Below are 20,057 nucleotides of genomic sequence, written 5' to 3'. Positions count from 1 at the left end.
CAATTATATGATCTAGTCTATCTTCTTGCCAAATGTTTACATTCTGATGCTGACTAAGCACGCGACTTTTTCTTGACAGAAGACACGTTTGTGACTAGTGCCAGCAAAAGAAAGACGACCAACTGAAAAGTCTGTCACCATTGGTCTTGCAACATCACATAACAATCAACATCATGAATATCTTCCGGTTCTTAGCTGACTTGTTTCATTTGTTTAGTTTTGTCATTTTGCTTTTGCAATTTGACAAGACCAATTCAGTAGCGGGTATCTCATTGAAAACTCAAATCTTATATGTTGTGGTGTTCGTTACCCGTTATCTTGATCTATTTTATAAGTTCCACTCTTTGTATACCACTTTGATGAAGATCGTGTACATTGGATTATCATGCTACACAGTTTATGTGATGACCCATAAGTTCAAAAAGGAAATTGAATCGTCAAAAGACATTTTCCCAGTTAAATATATCCTAGGAGGTACTTTGGTATTAGCAGGTTTGACTAGTCATAATTATGCGCCTTCTGAATTCTTATGGACATTTTCTATTTGGTTAGAAGCATTTGCTATTTTACCCCAATTGATGTTGTTGCAGAAAACTGGTCAAGCTGAGAATATTACAACCCATTATATCTTTTGCTTGGGGTTATATCGAGCTTTGTACATCCCCAATTGGATTTACAGGTACTTCACTGAGGCTAAATTAGATTGGGTAGCAATTGTTGCTGGTATTGTTCAAACAGCCATTTACTCAGATTTCTTCTACATCTATTACTCGAGAGTGTTGCATGGTAAGAAGTTTGAATTGCCAGTCTAAATACTCATAGTATTATTATTATTTTAATAATATATATATAACATTAGAATTATCTCTACTTCAATCTCTCTTTAATGGTGAGTACTCAGTTCTAACTCCATCTTTAGTGACAATCAAAATCTCTAATCCATCACCAACATGAATATGTCTTTCAGCAGCAGAGTTAAAAGCATCCTTCACTAATTCTATCACTTCTTGTAATGACAAATATTCGAATGGTCTCTTTTCTTTACCATCAGTACCAGGAATAAATTGATTCTTGAAATTGACTTGATTATCCAAAAATGGCATGATTAAACTAGCTGCTGCACCTCCAGCACGACATTGTTCTCTTTCATATGATCCTACAGGGTCGTAAGAGTATACAGCACCACGGCCTTCCTCATCTAACCCAGCAATTAAAGTACTAACGTAATATGGGAAAAACCGTTTACCATAAAGCAATTGTTGAATGTAACGAGCAGCAGATTGCATTTCCAACTTTTTACCTCCGTTGTTGAACTTATACCATTTAATTTGATTCTTAAACCGATCAATTAATGCCTTACCATCAGCAGCAAACCCATTGGCTGTCATAACAATGTTATCACCCACATCAAACACTCTAGGTTCATATCTACTGTTGATATTATATCCAGTAACATGTCTTGTGTCACCAGCAAGAACAGCAAAATCCTTACCTGCGATTCCTAGCACCGTACCACCATTATCACTATAAGGATTAAACCGATGTTCAATTGGCGTAGACTGTATCTCAGCAGAGTACTCTGAAGCCACTGTGGTTCTACTCATTGCTGTTTATGTTGTTCTGTTGCTGTGAATATGATCAATTCACTAGTAAGTTGTATGTGATATTACGTTATACCTTCTGGGCTATACGAGCTTGTATACCGTTGGTCTTTAACTAACGTAGTTGGTGGTAGTGTCGTTCGCCACTGATTATTTTAGATTTAGGTTGGGAAATTTATCGTGTACTGCAGGAAGTTACATACGGTATAGTCTCTAAGTTTAATGCTCTATAGCATTACTACCTACATTGGTCTACCATTACACATTCGAGTCTAATACGTTACAACTACATTTTCATTGAATACTATAGTCTCTTTGCGTGCATTTCTCTATGTACAAGTTACTCTATTCTTCACACTTAGATCTTGTTTTGTTGCTGGATTCTGGAGATATATGTCTTGGAAATTATATTCCATGATCTCATATACTTTTCCAAGCACTGATCAACACAGGCATTCTCTCTACCACTCAATGTTTCTTGTGGAGGGTTATTGATGCACATTTCAAAGCAATTATCTGTGATCTTGGAAACCAATTCTGTGGCGTTTTGAACGGCTAATTCTTGACTGATTTGCGTTTGAAGTTGTTGCTTGATAGTAGCCACGTCGGGCTTGGTGGACTTGGAACTGGAGAACATCGTTAAATAGCACTATATGTCTATTAATCTCTAGTAGTAGAGAGCATATTCTCATGTATGTAGTCAATGAAAAAAAAATGTAGTAAAGAAAAACCATTGTCGTGTCTGAACCATGTTTCCCTCGTGCTCTCGTTACCCTCGTTTATAGCCTCGTAGATGACCCTCGTTTCTGTCACATTTCCGAAATCACATGTGGAGATCCGTTTAGGTACCTTTATATCTAAATGTAATTGTGTTTATTATCCCCGTCTCTTTATCCCCGTCTCTATACAACTAAACAAGTGGGATTATTCTTATTCACTTGCTTGCTGCTGTGTTGGTCTAAGCAATTCCTATAGGTCGCCAGTAACCTTTTTTGGGGCATTAATACGAGTTAACCAGTAGTATATAAGACCAAGCGGTTTTTCCTGATCGTATCCTTTCAATTATTCCCGAGACTACTCATATCAAGCTTAACATATGGACATGTCAACTGAGCAACAGCCAGCTCACATTTTCATCCTTTGTCATGGATTATGGGGTAATCAGAAACATATGGGTACGATTGAAAGTGCCATCAAGGATATGTTACCGGATTCATCTAAAGAGAAGATCTTGACTCTTTCGCCTTCAACATATGCTTACTACAAATCATATGATGGGTTAGAAATTATTGGTAGCAAGGTTGTTAGTGAGATTTTATATTGGATTAAGAACTTAGAGAAGGATGAAAATTATAAGGTGGTCAAATTCTCTATAGTGGGGTATTCTTTAGGAGGTTTAATATCAAGATACGTTATTGGAGAGTTGTATAAGATTGGATTTTTTGAATCTATTGAGCCGATTTATTTCACGACATTCGCTACACCTCATGTGGGGATCCAATTCTATGATAAAGGGTTATTTCCTAAAATAGCCAATACTTTGGGTCCTTATTTATTTGGGTATAGTGGTAGAGAATTATTTATTGCTGATAAAGAGAAGCTTTTGGTTACCATGTCAACTCCAGATTCACCTTATTATAAAGCTCTTAAATCATTTGAATTAAGATTGGCTCTTGCTAATATAAAAAATGATAGAACAGTGGCCTTCTATACATCTTTTATTACTGATTATTCACCTTTCAATCAGTTTAATGCTATTAAAGTCAAATATTTAAAGAATTTACCTCAGGTCACTATTGGTAATGCATTGGTTAGACCAAAATTCGTTGATTTGAAACGATCACAAGTTCTTACACCAGAACAAATCCAAGGGTTCGAAGGTAACAAGCAAGAAAACACGAGCTTGATAAGAAGAAATAAATACTTGCGGTATTCATTGATGATTTTCCTTGCTAGTTTTATATTACCATTTTGGATACCATTTGTGCTAACTTCAACTATATGTGGTACAATTTTTAGTATCGTCAAGATCAAATTCTTTAGAAGCTATGGATATTATCAAGAGAACTCCAGTGAACGATGGTTGAAGTTAATGGATAAAGATCATCCTACTGAAACAAATTATTCTCAAGATGATGAAGAAAATGCTTTTACTGGAGGGACAGCTCAACTTATGGAAAATACTTTTGAAGGATTCTTGAATGTGGAAGATAGAATGATTGGACACTCCGAATTGAAAACTACAGATGATAATGAAGATGAGGAGGAGGATACTTATTCTTCAAGTAGTACTAGTGGAGTCAGTGGTAAATCAAGTCGAGACAATTTATTACCTGATTCAGATATGCCAGTTCCTAAAACAATTTTAGAAACTTTCACTAAGAATTCTCGTCCTCTTGTTAAAATAGACTTAAAGGCCTATGAAAACTCCATTTTGGAACATTGGAAGATGATTTGTCTGGCCAATGAAGTTGAAAAGTATTCTACATTTAAGGAAAAAACAAGATTACCATTGAATCAAGAACGTCAATTCATTGTTGAATCATTGAATGATTTAGGATGGCTTAAATTAGCCATATATATTGATGCATGGAATGCACATGATGGTATTGTTTCCAGAAGAGGAATCCGATCTAATAATAAGGGATCTGCCACTGTTTATTTATGGTGCACTATTCTTCGCCTTCATTTACGTAATGAGCTTCCAGAAGAGGAGAAATGAGTTTAGTTTATCACGTTCTACACTAATTATATAGTTATAATTATATCATGTATATACACCCTAACACCAAATTTAATGTAAACGTGACACAAACAAGTGCTGAAACTAGCAAGCTTAACGGTACACTCAATATCACATCCTTTTAACGACAAGCCAACGACATTTGTTATAATTGTTGTGTTTTCGTTGTTGTCGTTGCAATTGAACAATATCAAAATGATTTGTAGAAGGCAGTTTCACATACGATTGAAACTCGTGGGGAAACCTCTTAGATCTCCCTCATTTCGTCTGTTCCACCAATTGCCCCCTGGTTGGGGTTCCGGTTCGAATTCCAGTCGAACAGGAAGGAAAGTAATGGGTGGAGCTTTGGGTTTGTTAGTCTCTGGATGTGGATATGCTTTGCATACACTGCAACTGATGCTAAATAACGATGTGCACTCAGTCAATTCTACCATACATGAACTTATACCCAAGAAGGACGAAGAGACATTTGAAATGGGACTTTTCAAGTCTTCCCAAGCAGAGGAAAAGGATGAATACGATCATTACCGCCAGGAGCGGGTAAAGAAAGGATCATATGTGTTACGGATACTTTATAGAGCTTGGTTTACGTTTGAAGATTGGGTATTGGATCCCTTGATAACCTTTGGTAGATTTTTGGAGTTACTGGGGATCTTTGTACCTGTGTTGCTTTCAAGCCCCATATGTTGGTTTGGATCTAAAGTTGTTATTTCTGGTAGCGATGGAACAGTCAGACTGGGAGCCTTGTTATGGTTCAAATTGGTTCGTATTGCTGCAGAATTTGCCGGAGCCAGTTTCATCAAATTGGGTCAATGGGCTGCTAGTCGTACGGATATTTTCCCTAAAGGATTATGTGATGAATTAAGTGAATTGCACTCGAATGCTACGGTTCATCTGTTGGAGAAGACCAAGAAGATTGTGAGTAGTAGTTTTGAACTCCCCTTTGAGGAGATCTTTGATGAGTTCAACGAAACACCATTGGGGGTTGGAGCTATTGCACAAGTATATGTGGGGAAATTGTCAGCTAAAGTCATTGAACAAACAAAGCAGAGAGAATTAGAAGAAAAGAAGAACAAGAAGAGTTCAGAAGATCACAAAGATCAACAATGGTGGCAGAATCTCGTGGTTACTGAACATAAACTTTCAAGCAATACACTTGTAGCTATAAAGGTGTTGCATCCCAATGTGGAAGTGAAAATTAATCGTGATTTAAAGTTGATGAAGTTTTTCGCTAGTGCTGTCAACGCCATTCCTACCATGGAATGGTTATCACTACCTGATGAAGTGGAACAATTTAGTTTATTAATGAAGTTACAATTAGATTTGAGGATAGAAGGTTTAAACTTGGCTAGATTTAGACGGAATTTTCAAGATAAATTGGAAGTTTATTTTCCTAAACCATATTTGAATTATACAACACGAGAGATATTGGTGGAAGAATTTATTGAGGCTATTCCTATGAGTACCATGCTTAAGTTAAAATCTGAAGAGCCCCGTGATTTCCAAAGTCCTCCATTATTTAAAGAAATTAGTGATAAAGGTTTGGACGCATTTTTGAAGATGTTAATTCTAGATAACTTCACTCATGCAGATTTACATCCGGGGAATATGATGGTCAGGTTTTATAAGAATGAGTTATACAAACATGAAAAGGAATACAAGATTGTTAAGTCAAGCAATAGTGAGGAAGAAACCAATAGAATTACCGATGATATGAAACAATTAAAGACAAATGAAGAATGGTATAATAAATTGAATCAATTATATGAAGATGGATATCATGCCGAGATTTGTTTTCTTGATGTGGGACTTGTTACTGAATTGAATCATGAAGATAGAATTAATTTTATTGATTTATTCCGAGCATTGAGTGAATTTGATGGATATAGAGCAGGGGAATTAATGGTGGAAAGATCTAGAACTCCACAAACAGTTATAGATAAAGAAGTTTTTGCACTCAAAGTGGAGAAATTAGTTGATCGAGTTAAACAAAGAACATTTACTTTAGGAAGTGTTAGCATTGGAGATTTATTAGATAAAGTCTTGAGTATGGTGAGAACACATCATGTTAGAATGGAAGGAGATTTTGTTAGTATTGTTGTGGCAATCTTATTACTGGAGGGGATAGGAAGACAGTTAGATCCTCAGTTGGATTTATTTGCAAGGTTCGTATATGCATTTGTTTTTGGGTTCCCAACTGAAAACACATTATTTATTATAGATTAAAGATGCTAACCATTTATTTTTTTTCTTTAGTTCCTTACCTGTTTTACGGAAATTAGGAGTTCTGAAAGAGGGAATAGAGTTATTAAGAGATGAGGACAGCTTAAACATGGTCAAAGTGTGGTTGGCCTTAGAAGTCAGACAGCTTATTCATGCCTCTATTCAAGATGTACGTATTCCATTTATCGCGACCTTGCGACGACATTCGTTACTTCGACGACTTTTGTTACTAACTGATAAATAAAGATTAATTTGTTGGTCAAATCTGATATGTTATCACCCAACGTTTAATGATGGATTACTACTGTATACGTTGTTGCCTGTACAGGGTAATACATTCAATGTTACTAAAAGTGTTCTGGAGCAACAACAAGTTTTTATTGTATTCCCCCTCCCCCGCAGGGTACGTGCGCGACACAAGCAACGTCCTCTGCTGCCCATAACATGGTTAGTCCACCAGATGGTAAGTACTTCAACGATAACTGAGAACATTCAACGGACCAATTGAACTAATAAGAACTCGTACACCTGTTGTGAACTTCGGTACTGTTTGACTAGTATAACTTATGATAGTGCCAAACTAACTACAACTATTTATACAATAGAGTCATGTACATCCTGTATGGTGGGTACTCCGTGTAGCTACTTTCTAGGGAGCGACACAAAAGTCTATCGCTAAGCACTTAGTTGAAAGTTAGTACTTGGTCTCCACCACAAGGGAGGAGCCTTGATTAATTTGTAGCTATACTATTATTATCGTTCTCCTTGTAATATCTTTGATCTGGTCTTGTCTGGTCTGTGCCAGGTTGCACACCTTTACATAAATGATGGTTGGAGGAGCTCTTAGGAAAGAAACGACTGTTCCACAAATACGTTCGATAGGAATCTCTAAATCAGATTTCGACTACAATGAACGGATAATGATGTTTCCCGCTGAGGTTGATACCACCAAACATAGTGGCTGCTCTCTTAAATCAGATACGACTGATAATAATAATATTGATCATGATATTGATGGTGAGACTACGCCCATTGAGGAAGTAGAAGAGGAAGATGACTCTTTGTTTCTGCATAAGCCGTCACCTAGTGCTGCCACCAGCAGGACCACCACTGCCTGCACTAGCACCACCACTGATCAACAGAAGGATAGCTTGAAACTTCCAACAGATAAGGAGTGCGAAAAGGCCTGGACCCATGGGTTCGAAGTGCCCTATGTGTTCTTTGAATACCATCGTCAAAAGCAGTCGAGACAAAAGGTAAACATCAGTGTTGATGGCCAAGATATCGTCTATGTTCCTAAAGCAGTGTTGAGAGAACCCAAGAGTTGTGCCAACGGTGGCTCCACTCGTAATAACTCAATTGATTCAGAAGACACAGACAATGGTGTATCAGTATTTCACCACAACAGTACTAATACCAATAAGAAGCTTGATTCCAGGAAGGAGGCAAAAGTCTTGACCAAGGATGTGGCCAGAAGTAACTTGGCTCCTTACTTCTCCATTCCCTCCGCAACCCTTACAGTCCCCAGTTTTATGGATGTGATAAATAACCCTGAGTATGCTGATTTCAAGAATCATTTCATCAAAATCTGTTACCAGAATCATTATGATCTCAATGAAACAACCTATACCTTTGGAGGACTTTATTTATCTGATTCTCTTAAAACTTTAGGGATCCCCAACCACACGGATTTAAGTAAGATCTCTGTTCATTTCCCGTATGAATTACCTCCTTATGTTAATTCAGATATCATGAAGAACCCCTTGATGAATCAGAGTAATTTGTTTTTCAGTTTTGATCCTATCAATTCAAGAGTAGTTGCAGTTGAGAACATCAACGATGAAAACTACCCTTTCAATGTCAATTGCTTACAGAGCACCAAGATCTCTGATCGTCATATCTTTTTCTATGGTGGCTGGCTTGTATCTGTTGATTCAGTCGAATATAATGAAAAGGAAGATAGATGGATCATTTATAAGAGTTTCAAGTTAAATGAATATGGATATATTCTTAATGCTTTTGCCTTGAAATTCACCAGAGTGGAGATTCACTCCAAGAGTTCCAAATCTTCAGACCACCAACAGATGAAAATGGCAAGACCCAGAATTGGTACATGTATGGTAAGTAGTACCATTGAAGAGAGCGAAGGGAATTCTGACGGAATATTACCTTCTCATATGATGGTTCACAGTTCCAATTCTTCAAACACCGTATCAACAGAAGTGCTTCCTTCTTCTTCATCTTCATCTTCACCTTTGACTGTTGTTGAGAATAATACTAGTAGTCCAACCAGTAGATTACCACCACAGCAATATCCCAGTGCTGTATCTGCGGCTGCTTCACGACGTTCTCCACCTCCAATGTTCTTACCACCTGTTCATCCTGAGATCCCTGAACATAATAAGTTGAAAATTATAACTACAAACGACTCGGGCAAAGCAACTACGACCTTGGACTCTATGAAAGCTCAGGCTAGTGCAGTGACTCATTCTCCTTCAGTACGTGTGGCTGGTGCACTTTTGAACAAATCCAAAAGTATATTCCACCGTTCCAGTAGCAACACTGGCAAACATACAACAGTGTCAAGTCCTCCACAGAACATTATTCATAAGAACTCTACAGGATCATTGACACCACCAACAGTAAAGAACAGTTCCAACAACAGTTCAACCACGACTCCATCACCTGTTGTTAGACCACGTGGGCTTTCAGAAACCAAAACTGGAGATTACAAGATCCCCCCATCTGCACTTCACACTGGCGGTTCCAATGCCAGTAAATCAAAGATAGCATCGTTTGCTGAAGATGAAGCATCGTTGAGTTCAACCAAATCAACAGCGTCGGTGACTTCCAATATGAATAATAATAATAATAATAGGACAGAAATGCCACCTTCAAAGAAGGAAGAGTTTTATTTTGGGTCTAATGGAGTTGCACAGGATAACTTCCGTTCCGAATCAAGTTGCAAGCAGTCCACGTTGCTTGATAAGGAGCCAAAGGGAGTTACCATATTCATATTTGGAGGGTTTGTCTTAGACTTAAAACCTGATGATGATGGCATATATCATTTCTCTGCCACTTCTGAAATGCTTAAGATTGAATTAGGGTTGATTACTCCTCAAGATCCGGACCAGACGCATGGTCTGAACTATTCCAAGATTCATTTCAGTTCCAAGGCTACGATTCAATCGCTTCGATTAGCAGAGAATTGCCCATGTCGCAGAAACGATGATACTACTACTGAAGAAGTATGTGATAGTTGTTGGTGGCCCGAACCTCGAGGGTATTTTGCATCAGCATTGATTGATGATTTCCCCAATATTATTGAGGCCTGTGAGATCCGAGTGTTTGATACGTCTTTATATAAAGTGGAATCCAACACTTCGTATTCACAACTAAGTGAAGGGGATGAAGGGTCTAATAACCCCACGTCTTCAAGTATCAGTGTAAATGCAGCTGGATTCTTCAGTAAGAAGGTATTGGTTGTCCATGGAGGTATCAATGCTGAAGGTAAGACATTTGCAGATTTCATTGTATTCTCTTTCCTGACTGGAAGATGGGAACTGATGACTACTTATTGTCATGATTACTTCAATGTACCCAAACAACCATTTGAAGATGACGATTCTAGTATGTTTACTAAAGAAAAAGAAGCCAATGATAGTCCTTTAATGGAAGCAGAACTCCGTGCTTGTCACCATACAATGTTATACTATAAATGGGAAGACCGAGGATACTTGTTTTTCCTTGGGGGTTTCATGAATGATTTTCTTCGATTACATGAAAAGGAGCCTTATTACAGTGATAAGCTTGATATCACCAGATTCACAAGATTCCAATTTTCAACCAACAATACTAATCTACTTCGTATCCCTGTCTTGAATCTCCAGACTCAAACTTGGTCATTTTTACGTTACTACTATGATGTGAATGGTCTGATAAGTGACGAGTTTCAAGAGTTGCTCAAGACCAATTCTGGTTGGTCCAATGCCAGGTTTTCCAATTATGGGGGGTCCATATCCATAAACGGCAAGGTTATCACCATGTGTCATGGATTAGTTGTTCCTGTCCCTGAAAGACTTGAAGACTTGGAAAAACTAAAAAAAGACTGTCCTCAAGGTTATTTGTTATGGGGTGCTCATGTGTTCTTTACCTTCCCTATAATGTAGTCAATAGATTTAATGATAATGATAGTAATAATGACTATAAAAGGAACAGCTGGACAAGATAGAATGACAGTTTTAGGTTGTAGGTGTAATGAAGTAACTCCATGTGTCGTGTCTTTACCGATCCGAAAAAATTTTCCCCAAAGGCAAAAGCTAATATACTTTACTACTCAGCAAGTATAAGAGGAAGACTTGATTATTACTCGTATCAATACCTTAAGAATAATGTTTGGAATTGGTGGATCTGCCCCTCAGGTTTCTTCGCAACAAAAGTTGGCTGCTGCCGAAGCCGAGTTGGACATGGTGACCGACATGTTCAACACTTTGGTTGACAAATGCCACCAAAAATGTATCGTCAAGCCATATGGTGACTCAGACTTGACAAAGCAAGAGTCTTTGTGTTTAGACAGATGTGTTTCCAAATACTTTGAAACCAACGTTAAGGTTGGAGAACACATGCAAAAGCTTGGGCAATCCAATGCATTTTTGGGTAGACAGTAAAAAGGCACACAGACATTTACATAGTGCATGATCTATTTGTATATATGATAACATTCAATACATGAGTGACGGAGATATTTATACTGTAATGTATATATTTGTAGTATTTACATGAGGGAGATATTATTTATCCTGAGTTAAGCCATTCCCATGGCTCTGAGTCCTCGGAGTTTGATCCCCTCCCAACTGTTCAATTTAGGTCTTACGTCTAAAAAGAATCCCGGTTTCCCATTGGCATTTTGCACAGTATAGAAATCAATGACATATTCAATGCTAACTCCGCACCTATCAACCTTCCAATCGTGTCTATCAAATGGTTTGTCCATTTGAAACACATTGGCTTTGATCCAAGCTCTGGGGGTTAACTTGGTAGCATCTCCCTTGAAAGACGATAACGTAATTCCACCACATTTGGCTACGGTTTCCTCATGGTAAGACTGTTCCCAATTAAGAATGTGTTGCCATGCCATTTCATTGACCATGTTATGAATGGGAACCACGGTCTTCATGTCTTGGGCTTCAGGATTCCAGTTCTTTCTTTGCATAGCTTCAAAAAACTGTTTCTGTGACGGGTAAATCCAGTTGCCAGACGTCAGAGTTCTGGGAATCAGACTGATTTCCCGTTCAATAGGAAGATCCACTTTACTGGTAGTAGTATCTTTTAAGGTATTGGAAAATCTATCTGAGTTACAGTTATCTTTATCTGAGACTTCTATAGCCTCGGGAACAGTCACAGAAACCTTTCTGAGCCACTCTTCTCGTGCATTATGAGGAACAGGGCATTTCGATTCTTCTGATGTTGGTGATGCGGATGAGGATGATGAGGTGGGTTGTGGTTTCTGCTTATAGAACCACAGACTGAGAGAGCCCCATTTGGAGGTATCTACAGGACACCGGGGCTCGTTACTGTCTGTACTATCGGACATATGAATAAAGAACGTTTAAATAACAAAGTATAGTATTATATACTTTGAAAAGAGTATTCCTGAAGGTTATTCTTACCCAATCGATTTGTAATTGAACAAGTGAGAGTTCCGAGGTCCGAGGGTCGTGCCGACGGGAATTTGTCCCCGGAATTGCACAAGTACAATAAAGTGTGGGGTCGACAATTATATTGAAATATAGTATTTAATTAACTATCTAATTAACTATTCTCTCCTAGTAGATCTTCTTCTTCTCATCAAAGGATAATTCTCCAGCGCCTGCATTGACAATCAAAAGCAAACCCCCAACAATGGACAAAGTTTGAAAGAACTCATATCTCAAATAGTCTCTGTTGGGATCGTGACTTGAATAGTTCCAAAATTGATTGACAAACATATTGTAAGTGAACAAAAGAACTGTAAGCACAAAAGCAGCAAACTTTGTCTTGTAGCCAACCACTATTGAAGCACAACTGATCAAACCAACAACAATGATAAGCAATCTACCAAAGGAAAACTTGGCTGAAAATGCAAACCCGGTGAATAAGGCAATCAATAACAAACGACCAGCAAGTAAAAAGTATTTCTTATTATCTTGATTTTGTAATTGAGGGATCCCAGCAATTGAAAGCTTTCTAATGTCTCTAACTATGGAATCAGAATATGCCAAAATCAATCCCCCCACAACTGACAAATTCCTCAATAAGAATTGAGGGTCCAAGATCAACCCATAGAAGAGCCCTTGGAACACCACGACACCAACCAAGACTGAAGTTGATACATTGGTTAATTTTCTAACCACTAAAAGTGAGGAAGCAACCAGCATCAAAAGAACATTCAATGACAAAAACAATACCGTCAACCATCTCCACCGGTGTTTGTAATTATGCAAATAATACACTTGTTCAGCCCATTGACTAATGATTCGAAGAGAATCTTCATAGAACGTGGCCACTATGAATGCTCTGCCAATTCCAGGAACATAAGGCTTTAATGGCAGACAATATGTATCAATGGCATCTTCCACTTTCTTAGCCACGGCTTCAAATCGTTCCAAAATGTTGGCATCTCCTGGAGAAGTTGATGATGCTGATGAAATTGGTGGTGGTGGTGGCGCGAACCCACTTGGGGGGACTCCAATTGGACCGTTGTGTTGGAACAGCAGTTTGAAATGATTAGTGTTGGGACCTCGATACGACATTTCGTTGTAGTGGTTGCAATCAATCGATGAGTCCAGTCACTGTTGTCTATTTAACTGTTAAGAAGACAGAAAACGACAGCAAAACAGATTCACAATTGAAGGTGATATATGTACGCGAAAAACCCTGACACCATATGTCGCGCAAAAAGTTAGGGCAAACACTCACTGAAACAAATTTATACTGTACGAGCTGTTTACGACTTTTTACAACAGTACAATGCCTCTGCTATATGCGACATCCAGGTGTACTACGATTAGGCACCACTAATCTCCAATATGTTACTACTACTAAAGTTGAATGCAAATACATGTATTACTTCACTCTGTTTACACATATAGGTGTGGACACTACTATGCCAAAAAAACATAACATTACTGTTTCTAATGGAGACTATTCAAGTACTATTTGGGTAATTTACTACTGTATATACACATATATATACATATATATGTGATTTTGGGCGTACTCACACATACTCCATTCTCAGATTTACCTGCAACTACGGTTGCTACTACTACTACTATGACTTATTAGGTACATTTCCATTCTCAATAAACTATATATAATCTTAATGACTTTCAAGATACTCCTTCTTCATCTCTTCACGAGCTTCCTTGTTCCCGCCTAATGGTCCGTCAATCATATCTTGGGTAACACCACCAGAGATCAATGTCTTCCATTTTTTGATATTTTCAAACCCATTACGAGCATACTGGTAATCCATAAAAGCCTTTTGAATACCCAGAGATGAGTTAGACACAAATGGACCGTATTGAACGGTTTCTTGTTCCAACTTTTCACCACCAACTAAGATGAATTCCACTTCATCTGAACCCTTATTCTCACCAGTAATATGATCACCATTTTCACTGAGGAATGCGTTTTGGAATTGCTTGACTCTTTCACCTCCATTGAGTACAAGACCATCACCTCTTAAAACATAAAGAAAGAAGTTGAACTTGGGGTCCAAATCTTGTTTGAAATGACCTCCTGATCCAACAGTATAGTGGTAATATTCAATAGGAGTATAAGCCAAATCCTTAACGCTTTCAACTCCATATGATTTACCACTAATAACTTTAATCTTCAATTTCCCATCTTGTTGTTCAACGGTAGGGATTTCCCATTCTCTTAAATCACGGTATCGAGGTTCGCAGTCCTTCAATTTATCAGGCAAATCAACCCATAATTGTAACCCAACAGTTGGAGATCCGTCTTTATTAGCAATGGGCATCTCACTATGAACCACCCCTTTACCAGCAGTCATAAATTGTAAATCACCAGGATACAAAACACCCTTGGACCCCGTGAAATCTTCATGAGCCATAGCCCCATGTAATACCAAAGTAATGGTTTCTTGTCCCCTATGTGGATGTTCAGGGAATCCATTGGTACCACTACTGGAAAAATGATCAAACATTAAGAATGGATTGAACTTTCTTTGAGTCATAACTCCAATGGAACGTCTGACACGTGCTCCAGCACCTTCAGATTGTTCAATGGCATTAACAATTTGTTTAATTGTTCTGACTTTATTGGTTGACGACATTTGTTGTTGTTTTGTTGTAGTTTTAGTGTTTAAGTTGTATGAAATCACTAAGACTGATATAGATAGAATTAATATGTAAAAAAAATTCTTCATTCACCTTCAATGGTTTGAACCGTCTCCTTATATACCCAGTGTCTGGTTTCTAGTAGGTTCTTGACTGCTGACAAAAAAATTCAAAATGCTGACATCAAAGTCATCATCGTTGCATTTTATATAGTGAAGCTTATTAAATCGCGATGGCTGATCTGACTAAAAATTATGTCAGGTATTTGATGATAGTTTCTATTATGGCTTACGTAATCGTTGTTTGCGTAGTAATCAATGTTTTATATACACCACTTTCGTCATACAATATTTCTATTATGGTTTTGCATTTTAGTAACAAAAATGGCATAATAGGCCTCGCTAGCGATTTGTACTTCATTTCGCCGAATAATTCCATTGTTGGTGTGGCTGTATCTTTGTGTATTAGTTTAAAGCTTACCATTTAACTTGATTTTCTTTCGAGTTGGTGTTAGGGTGTCGGGCATAAGCATTAGCTGGTGTAAGTAATAAAACTGCCTAGAAACATATTAAGCGTGTACTCTAAAGTTGTGTTCTAAAAAGTTTCTATCAAATCATACCGACTTTTGTACAGTAACTTTAAGTTCTTCTTAAAAACTTATACCAAGTGCGGAAAACAATCTCAAACTCCGTATCATCGTCCCAACCTAATTTATCTTTAAGTTCTTGAGTCATTCTTTCAGCAACATCATATTTATGACCATAGGTTTTCATCCAAGTCAAATATGCACTCCAACTCTTGACATATTGCTCAAAGATCTTCACGGTAATTCTTTTCTTAATGAACAATGGACTCTTTGATTCAGAATCTACCAATGGATTATACTCAACAGTAAGGTCATCCTTAAACTTATCCTTTGGTACAGAAACATCACCGAGGAAAGTGCGTAAGAATTCATGGCCCGGTTGCTCGTAGAATGGCCCCATCCAACGCTCAATTTCCTTACCATCTTCATCAATTTCAATAAGTGAATTGTAAGAGTAATTCCAATAGATCTCATCTGCCTCAGGGTGGCCAATGAAAACAGGATCCCTATAAAACCAAATCCCTAATGTTCCTCCAGTACGAAGAACTCTAGATGACTCTTCAAAGAAGGCGTCATGGTTGAACCAATGACAACACTCAGCTGCAGTTATCAAATCAACACTCTGATCTTCAATCTGGGGTGGTTGCTTCTCACCAGTTCCGATATCAAACTGAAGCTTACCATTTTCAATTGCTCCGGAATACTTATCATTAATTAAACAAGACTTGATCATCGTCTCAGAGATATCGGTTCCTATAACCTTGTCAAAGAAAGAGCTTAGTTTGTAACTTACAAACCCAGACCCAGTACCAACATCAATTGCTAACTTTGTGGGTCCTTGGTGATACTTGAGCAACTCTTGATAAAGTTCATCAGGATAAGTGGGACGAGCACTATCGTACCTTTTACTGTTGAACTCTTTATGAGAATACTGTGACATTGTTATAGTGTTAATGATGTTGGAAAGGAAATTGTTACTCTGGACTACGATAGTTGATTACCTCCTTATATACTATTTTGCAACAGTATGTATCAACGCCGGTTCCGGCCCGTTACCGGCGGCCTGTCATAAACTAAAAAATAATTGTGGACGTACACTAACATAACCTGTCTATTTATTACCTAAGGGTGATGCGGTGGCTCAATGGTAGAGCTTTCGACTCCAGATCGAAGGGTTGCAGGTTCAATTCCTGTCCGTGTCAATTCCTTTTTTTTTTGGCTTTTTTTGTTGTACGAATTTCCTTAGTGTGATAACAATATGAATGGAGTTAATAATATCCCATAAAGTACAATTATGTGTTATTGAACTATCTAAAACTTAACCCAATACAAAATAAAACGAATGCATTCACATTAACTGTTACCCAATTTTGCTACTCTTAAGTTACCATGTTTCCGTACTTCATTATCCATCAAATCACGTATTCTATGGCCCCCTGCAATAGCAATACTTAGAACAGATTCTATTCTATCCAATGGCATCTTATCTTCTAGTAAAAGTAAAGCCAACTTCTCACTCTTTCCAATAACACCTACAGTAAGACAACTAAGATCATTCTCCTCCAAAGTATTAAGATCCAACAAAGGTGAATCGTTGTGTAATCCAGCAGCCACCGCTGAAACATATTCATACATTGAAATACCTGCATCGATCATGGCCAATGTTACTGCATTTGTCATTGCTGCTAACATCCCTCCATCTTGGGCCAAAACATTTAAATTAACTTGAATGATCGTACGAGGATACAATTTGCATATAATACTTTGTTCGAATGTTCTTTCCAAGGTTAACTTTAATTCAGTTAACCGTTTTTCATTCTTCTGTCGTTTCCGTCTGTTTACGGTGGAAAATGATGCTATCGAAAGATTAACTTCCAAAGTCGCCCGTTCAGAATCAGTTTGAGACTTCAATGCTGGTTCCATGGGCCCTTGTACCATACATATAACTTTTGTATTTCCTTGTTCAACATATGAAGAACCATCCGATGAGCTCGGATGAGTATTGATTCGACACTCAAATTTACGCAATTCGTTCCATCTTCTTCCATCTATACGCAACCCTTCGGGTGAATATAATTCCATTCGTGACATCTTGATCGATGCAACTATCAATTCCTTGCTAATACGAGATCCTGTTAGTTTAATACCAATGATAGCTTTGAGTTCAAAGGGCACAATTTTTTCTGGTGAATAAAGTAAACTTATACACAGGAACGTCCAGTGTTCAGGTAGTAGTATCTATGAACACACTTAATATCCAACAGTTACTGAGATAGAAAAGTGAAGCGGAGTAGAACAATCCCGAGTCAAAAGTACTGATACCTAGAAACTCCAAATTGTAGGCATTGTATAGCCAAAGACCTTGGGTTGCGACCCAACTCAATAGTAACGTTAAACCAAGTCCTAAGTATGATTTCTGTAGAAGTTTTGAGCCAGCAAGATAATTGGGAAGGAAAATAAGAAACCAAATGAAGTATTGAGATGTGATGACCTTGTTGAACGTAACGAATGCAAACGTTTGAAGGAAAAGGGAGCAAAGTAACTGAGTTTTAGCAAATGATAATGGAATAAGAATTCCACTAATCAAAAGTTGGGGAACAAATGCATATCTTTCAAAATTGTCCACAACATGTGATATTAATCCTTTTGTTTGTCGATCATTAACAATTTGTTCAACTGCAGATTTGTAATATAATGCCACATTATATACTGAAAAATTATGTCTATGATCGATTCTGGTCAAATGATATAAATAAGCATTATAAATGAAACTGTAGCCATACAAAGTATACATCCACCCGGTAAGAATGACCATTGTTGCAATTGTGATTGCTAAATACATCAAATTGACTTTATTGATTAATTTGATTAATGGTAGGTTGATTATTGGTTTCCCCCTGGATGATAAATATAATAACACACTTGGAAGGTAAATAATTGGATATATTTTGAAATGAATAGCTAATCCCAAGAATATCGCTGAAAGGATGACATTATTTTTGCAAAGTATGAAGTATAATGATAACATTATCATTACTGTAAGGATACTTTCTGAGGATCCACGAGTGCTAATAGTAACGACCATTGGATTCAATAGCCATATAGAAGCCATGATATTTCGTTTGACGGATCCTAATGATGTGGGGAGTAATTGTATTATTATCCATCCTGTAATGAGATCGGCAGCCATAAACACGAATTTACCAAAACTGTACCACATTCCACCCCATGAAGTTGGAGCAAGCATCCATGCAAGCAATGGAGTATAACGATAAGTTTCTCTTAAATACGGTGAGAAACCCTTCACAACATAATTGGTTGCATCAGTGAATACCAAGTAATCGATATCAGTATATTTTACTGTCATATATGTGTCCTGATATACTCCAAAGGCAAAGAACCCAATTCGAAGCAAGACAGAAATTGTCATAAGCTCAGCTACCCCAAACTTCATAGTTGATATCATACTTGTGTAACTTGGCCAATTGGACAAGTATGAAAGGTTCTTCTTAAAGTGTTGATACTAAGAGAAGTTTGGAAACCTGTGAAAAATCGCACAAAAACACTGTCAATCTTAAGAACTAACTTGCAGTGGTTATAGCAAGTAACAAGTTATATATTATTCCAATATAGGAAGCAATAGTAGAAGTAACAATCTAAGCGTTTTATTTGATAAGTAAGAATATGACCAATCAACTGCTAAGGTTTAAGTAAGTAACATCAAGGTTGCAAACTTATGGCATCACTTTTGCATATACGTGCAAACACGTACACTCAAACATGTACGTATATATAGATACATTGTGAGGTATATGACAGATCATATTTTGTAGTCTACTAAGCATGGGTCCAATGATACCTGATCTAATCCATTGGTTCAACAGAAAGAAACATGATAGTAAATACAGATCTATCTATTCAGTTACCCTTTTTGGTAACTATGCGAAATGGACAGGAAACTTTACATTCTTGGTGCTTCCTATTCTAAACTACACGATATCAACAAACACTATGGATGAACAGGAGGAGGTTTATAAGGAATACTTAAACTATGACTGGGATTCATTTGACGATTTCCAACTGGGGTTGCAAGAGATTCTTAGTAACTATTTGGAGCTGTTAAAGGAAAGGGACGCACTGGCTACAGCCATCCCACCAGGGGAAAGAGCTCTCCTAATTGATCAAGCAAAGTCCTTTTTCTTTTGTTCACAAACTGGCCATATACTTAATCTAGACGACTTTGAGCAATGGAAAAGAGACGGGGGTTATAAGTTTGATAAGTCCACTAAAATAAGCGAAATAAAGGAAGATGACAATCCTAGTACTACTACTACCACTGCTAATGAAACACCATATTCATCCAATTATCAAGAACTAGTAGAACTTATCGTATCAGGAAAACCAGTTCCTGGTATAAAGGATATCCCAGATACAGTATTATCAGACCAGAAATCGGAATCCAAGGCGTCTCAAAGATTGAAGCCTTGGGAAAAGAAACCCGAGGAGTCAGAAGCTATTAACGAATAAATTAAGTCTATTATTATTAATATATAAGTTTC

The 20,057-nt window shown here is 37.5% G+C and overlaps 12 protein-coding genes and 1 non-coding gene across 13 annotated transcripts; 6 read left to right on the top strand and 7 right to left on the bottom strand.

Annotated features, from left to right (window-relative positions):
- Positions 1-173: 173 nt before the first annotated feature.
- On the top strand, positions 174-812 carry ERD2 (uncharacterized protein; the record flags this gene model as incomplete). The annotated part of the gene is made up of 1 exon (XM_043192549.1): positions 174-812. One exon carries the CDS (start codon positions 174-176, stop codon positions 810-812), a length of 639 nt encoding a protein of 212 aa, XP_043047917.1.
- A 60-nt stretch (positions 813-872) lies between these two features.
- On the bottom strand, positions 873-1,604 carry PRE7 (proteasome core particle subunit beta 6; the record flags this gene model as incomplete). The annotated part of the gene is made up of 1 exon (XM_043192548.1): positions 873-1,604. One exon carries the CDS (start codon positions 1,602-1,604, stop codon positions 873-875), a length of 732 nt encoding a protein of 243 aa, XP_043047916.1.
- Positions 1,605-1,959: 355 nt separating this feature from the next.
- Positions 1,960-2,238, bottom strand: TIM13 (protein translocase subunit; the record flags this gene model as incomplete). Its single annotated transcript, XM_043192547.1, has 1 exon — positions 1,960-2,238. The coding sequence occupies one exon, from the start codon at positions 2,236-2,238 to the stop codon at positions 1,960-1,962; it is 279 nt and encodes a 92-aa protein (XP_043047915.1).
- A 465-nt stretch (positions 2,239-2,703) lies between these two features.
- Positions 2,704-4,323, top strand: KQ657_001763 (putative hydrolase; the record flags this gene model as incomplete). The annotated part of the gene is made up of 1 exon (XM_043192546.1): positions 2,704-4,323. One exon carries the CDS (start codon positions 2,704-2,706, stop codon positions 4,321-4,323), a length of 1,620 nt encoding a protein of 539 aa, XP_043047914.1.
- Positions 4,324-4,539: 216 nt separating this feature from the next.
- KQ657_001762 (ABC1 kinase family protein) lies at positions 4,540-10,736 on the top strand (the record flags this gene model as incomplete). The annotated part of the gene is made up of 3 exons (XM_043192545.1): positions 4,540-6,509; positions 7,173-7,192; positions 7,450-10,736. The coding sequence occupies 3 exons, from the start codon at positions 4,540-4,542 to the stop codon at positions 10,734-10,736; spliced, it is 5,277 nt and encodes a 1,758-aa protein (XP_043047913.1).
- Positions 10,737-10,754: 18 nt separating this feature from the next.
- Positions 10,755-11,234, top strand: TIM10 (protein transporter; the record flags this gene model as incomplete). The annotated part of the gene is made up of 3 exons (XM_043192544.1): positions 10,755-10,760; positions 10,813-10,819; positions 10,918-11,234. The coding sequence occupies 3 exons, from the start codon at positions 10,755-10,757 to the stop codon at positions 11,232-11,234; spliced, it is 330 nt and encodes a 109-aa protein (XP_043047912.1).
- A 137-nt stretch (positions 11,235-11,371) lies between these two features.
- On the bottom strand, positions 11,372-12,160 carry CYT2 (cytochrome c1 heme lyase; the record flags this gene model as incomplete). The annotated part of the gene is made up of 2 exons (XM_043192543.1): positions 11,372-12,024; positions 12,094-12,160. The coding sequence occupies 2 exons, from the start codon at positions 12,158-12,160 to the stop codon at positions 11,372-11,374; spliced, it is 720 nt and encodes a 239-aa protein (XP_043047911.1).
- Positions 12,161-12,392: 232 nt separating this feature from the next.
- Positions 12,393-13,358, bottom strand: ERV29 (Erv29p; the record flags this gene model as incomplete). Its single annotated transcript, XM_043192542.1, has 2 exons — positions 12,393-13,281; positions 13,354-13,358. 2 exons carry the CDS (start codon positions 13,356-13,358, stop codon positions 12,393-12,395), a joined length of 894 nt encoding a protein of 297 aa, XP_043047910.1.
- Positions 13,359-13,927: 569 nt separating this feature from the next.
- KQ657_001758 (pirin family protein) lies at positions 13,928-14,908 on the bottom strand (the record flags this gene model as incomplete). The annotated part of the gene is made up of 1 exon (XM_043192541.1): positions 13,928-14,908. The coding sequence occupies one exon, from the start codon at positions 14,906-14,908 to the stop codon at positions 13,928-13,930; it is 981 nt and encodes a 326-aa protein (XP_043047909.1).
- Positions 14,909-15,550: 642 nt separating this feature from the next.
- Positions 15,551-16,438, bottom strand: KQ657_001757 (uncharacterized protein; the record flags this gene model as incomplete). The annotated part of the gene is made up of 1 exon (XM_043192540.1): positions 15,551-16,438. One exon carries the CDS (start codon positions 16,436-16,438, stop codon positions 15,551-15,553), a length of 888 nt encoding a protein of 295 aa, XP_043047908.1.
- A 190-nt stretch (positions 16,439-16,628) lies between these two features.
- Positions 16,629-16,700, top strand: KQ657_001756. The gene has a single exon. It is a non-coding gene; the product is annotated as a tRNA-Trp (tRNA).
- A 151-nt stretch (positions 16,701-16,851) lies between these two features.
- On the bottom strand, positions 16,852-18,313 carry SKI6 (exosome non-catalytic core subunit; the record flags this gene model as incomplete). The annotated part of the gene is made up of 2 exons (XM_043192539.1): positions 16,852-17,681; positions 17,821-18,313. The coding sequence occupies 2 exons, from the start codon at positions 18,311-18,313 to the stop codon at positions 16,852-16,854; spliced, it is 1,323 nt and encodes a 440-aa protein (XP_043047907.1).
- A 1,196-nt stretch (positions 18,314-19,509) lies between these two features.
- KQ657_001754 (uncharacterized protein) lies at positions 19,510-20,025 on the top strand (the record flags this gene model as incomplete). The annotated part of the gene is made up of 1 exon (XM_043192538.1): positions 19,510-20,025. The coding sequence occupies one exon, from the start codon at positions 19,510-19,512 to the stop codon at positions 20,023-20,025; it is 516 nt and encodes a 171-aa protein (XP_043047906.1).
- Positions 20,026-20,057: the final 32 nt, after the last annotated feature.

This window comes from Scheffersomyces spartinae, assembly GCF_019049425.1.
Source record: "Scheffersomyces spartinae strain ARV_011 chromosome Unknown scaffold_18, whole genome shotgun sequence".
NCBI lineage: Eukaryota > Fungi > Ascomycota > Pichiomycetes > Serinales > Debaryomycetaceae > Lizanozyma > Lizanozyma spartinae.
Note: the sequence above shows the minus strand (reverse complement) of the source record. Positions and strands in the feature narration are given on the sequence as shown.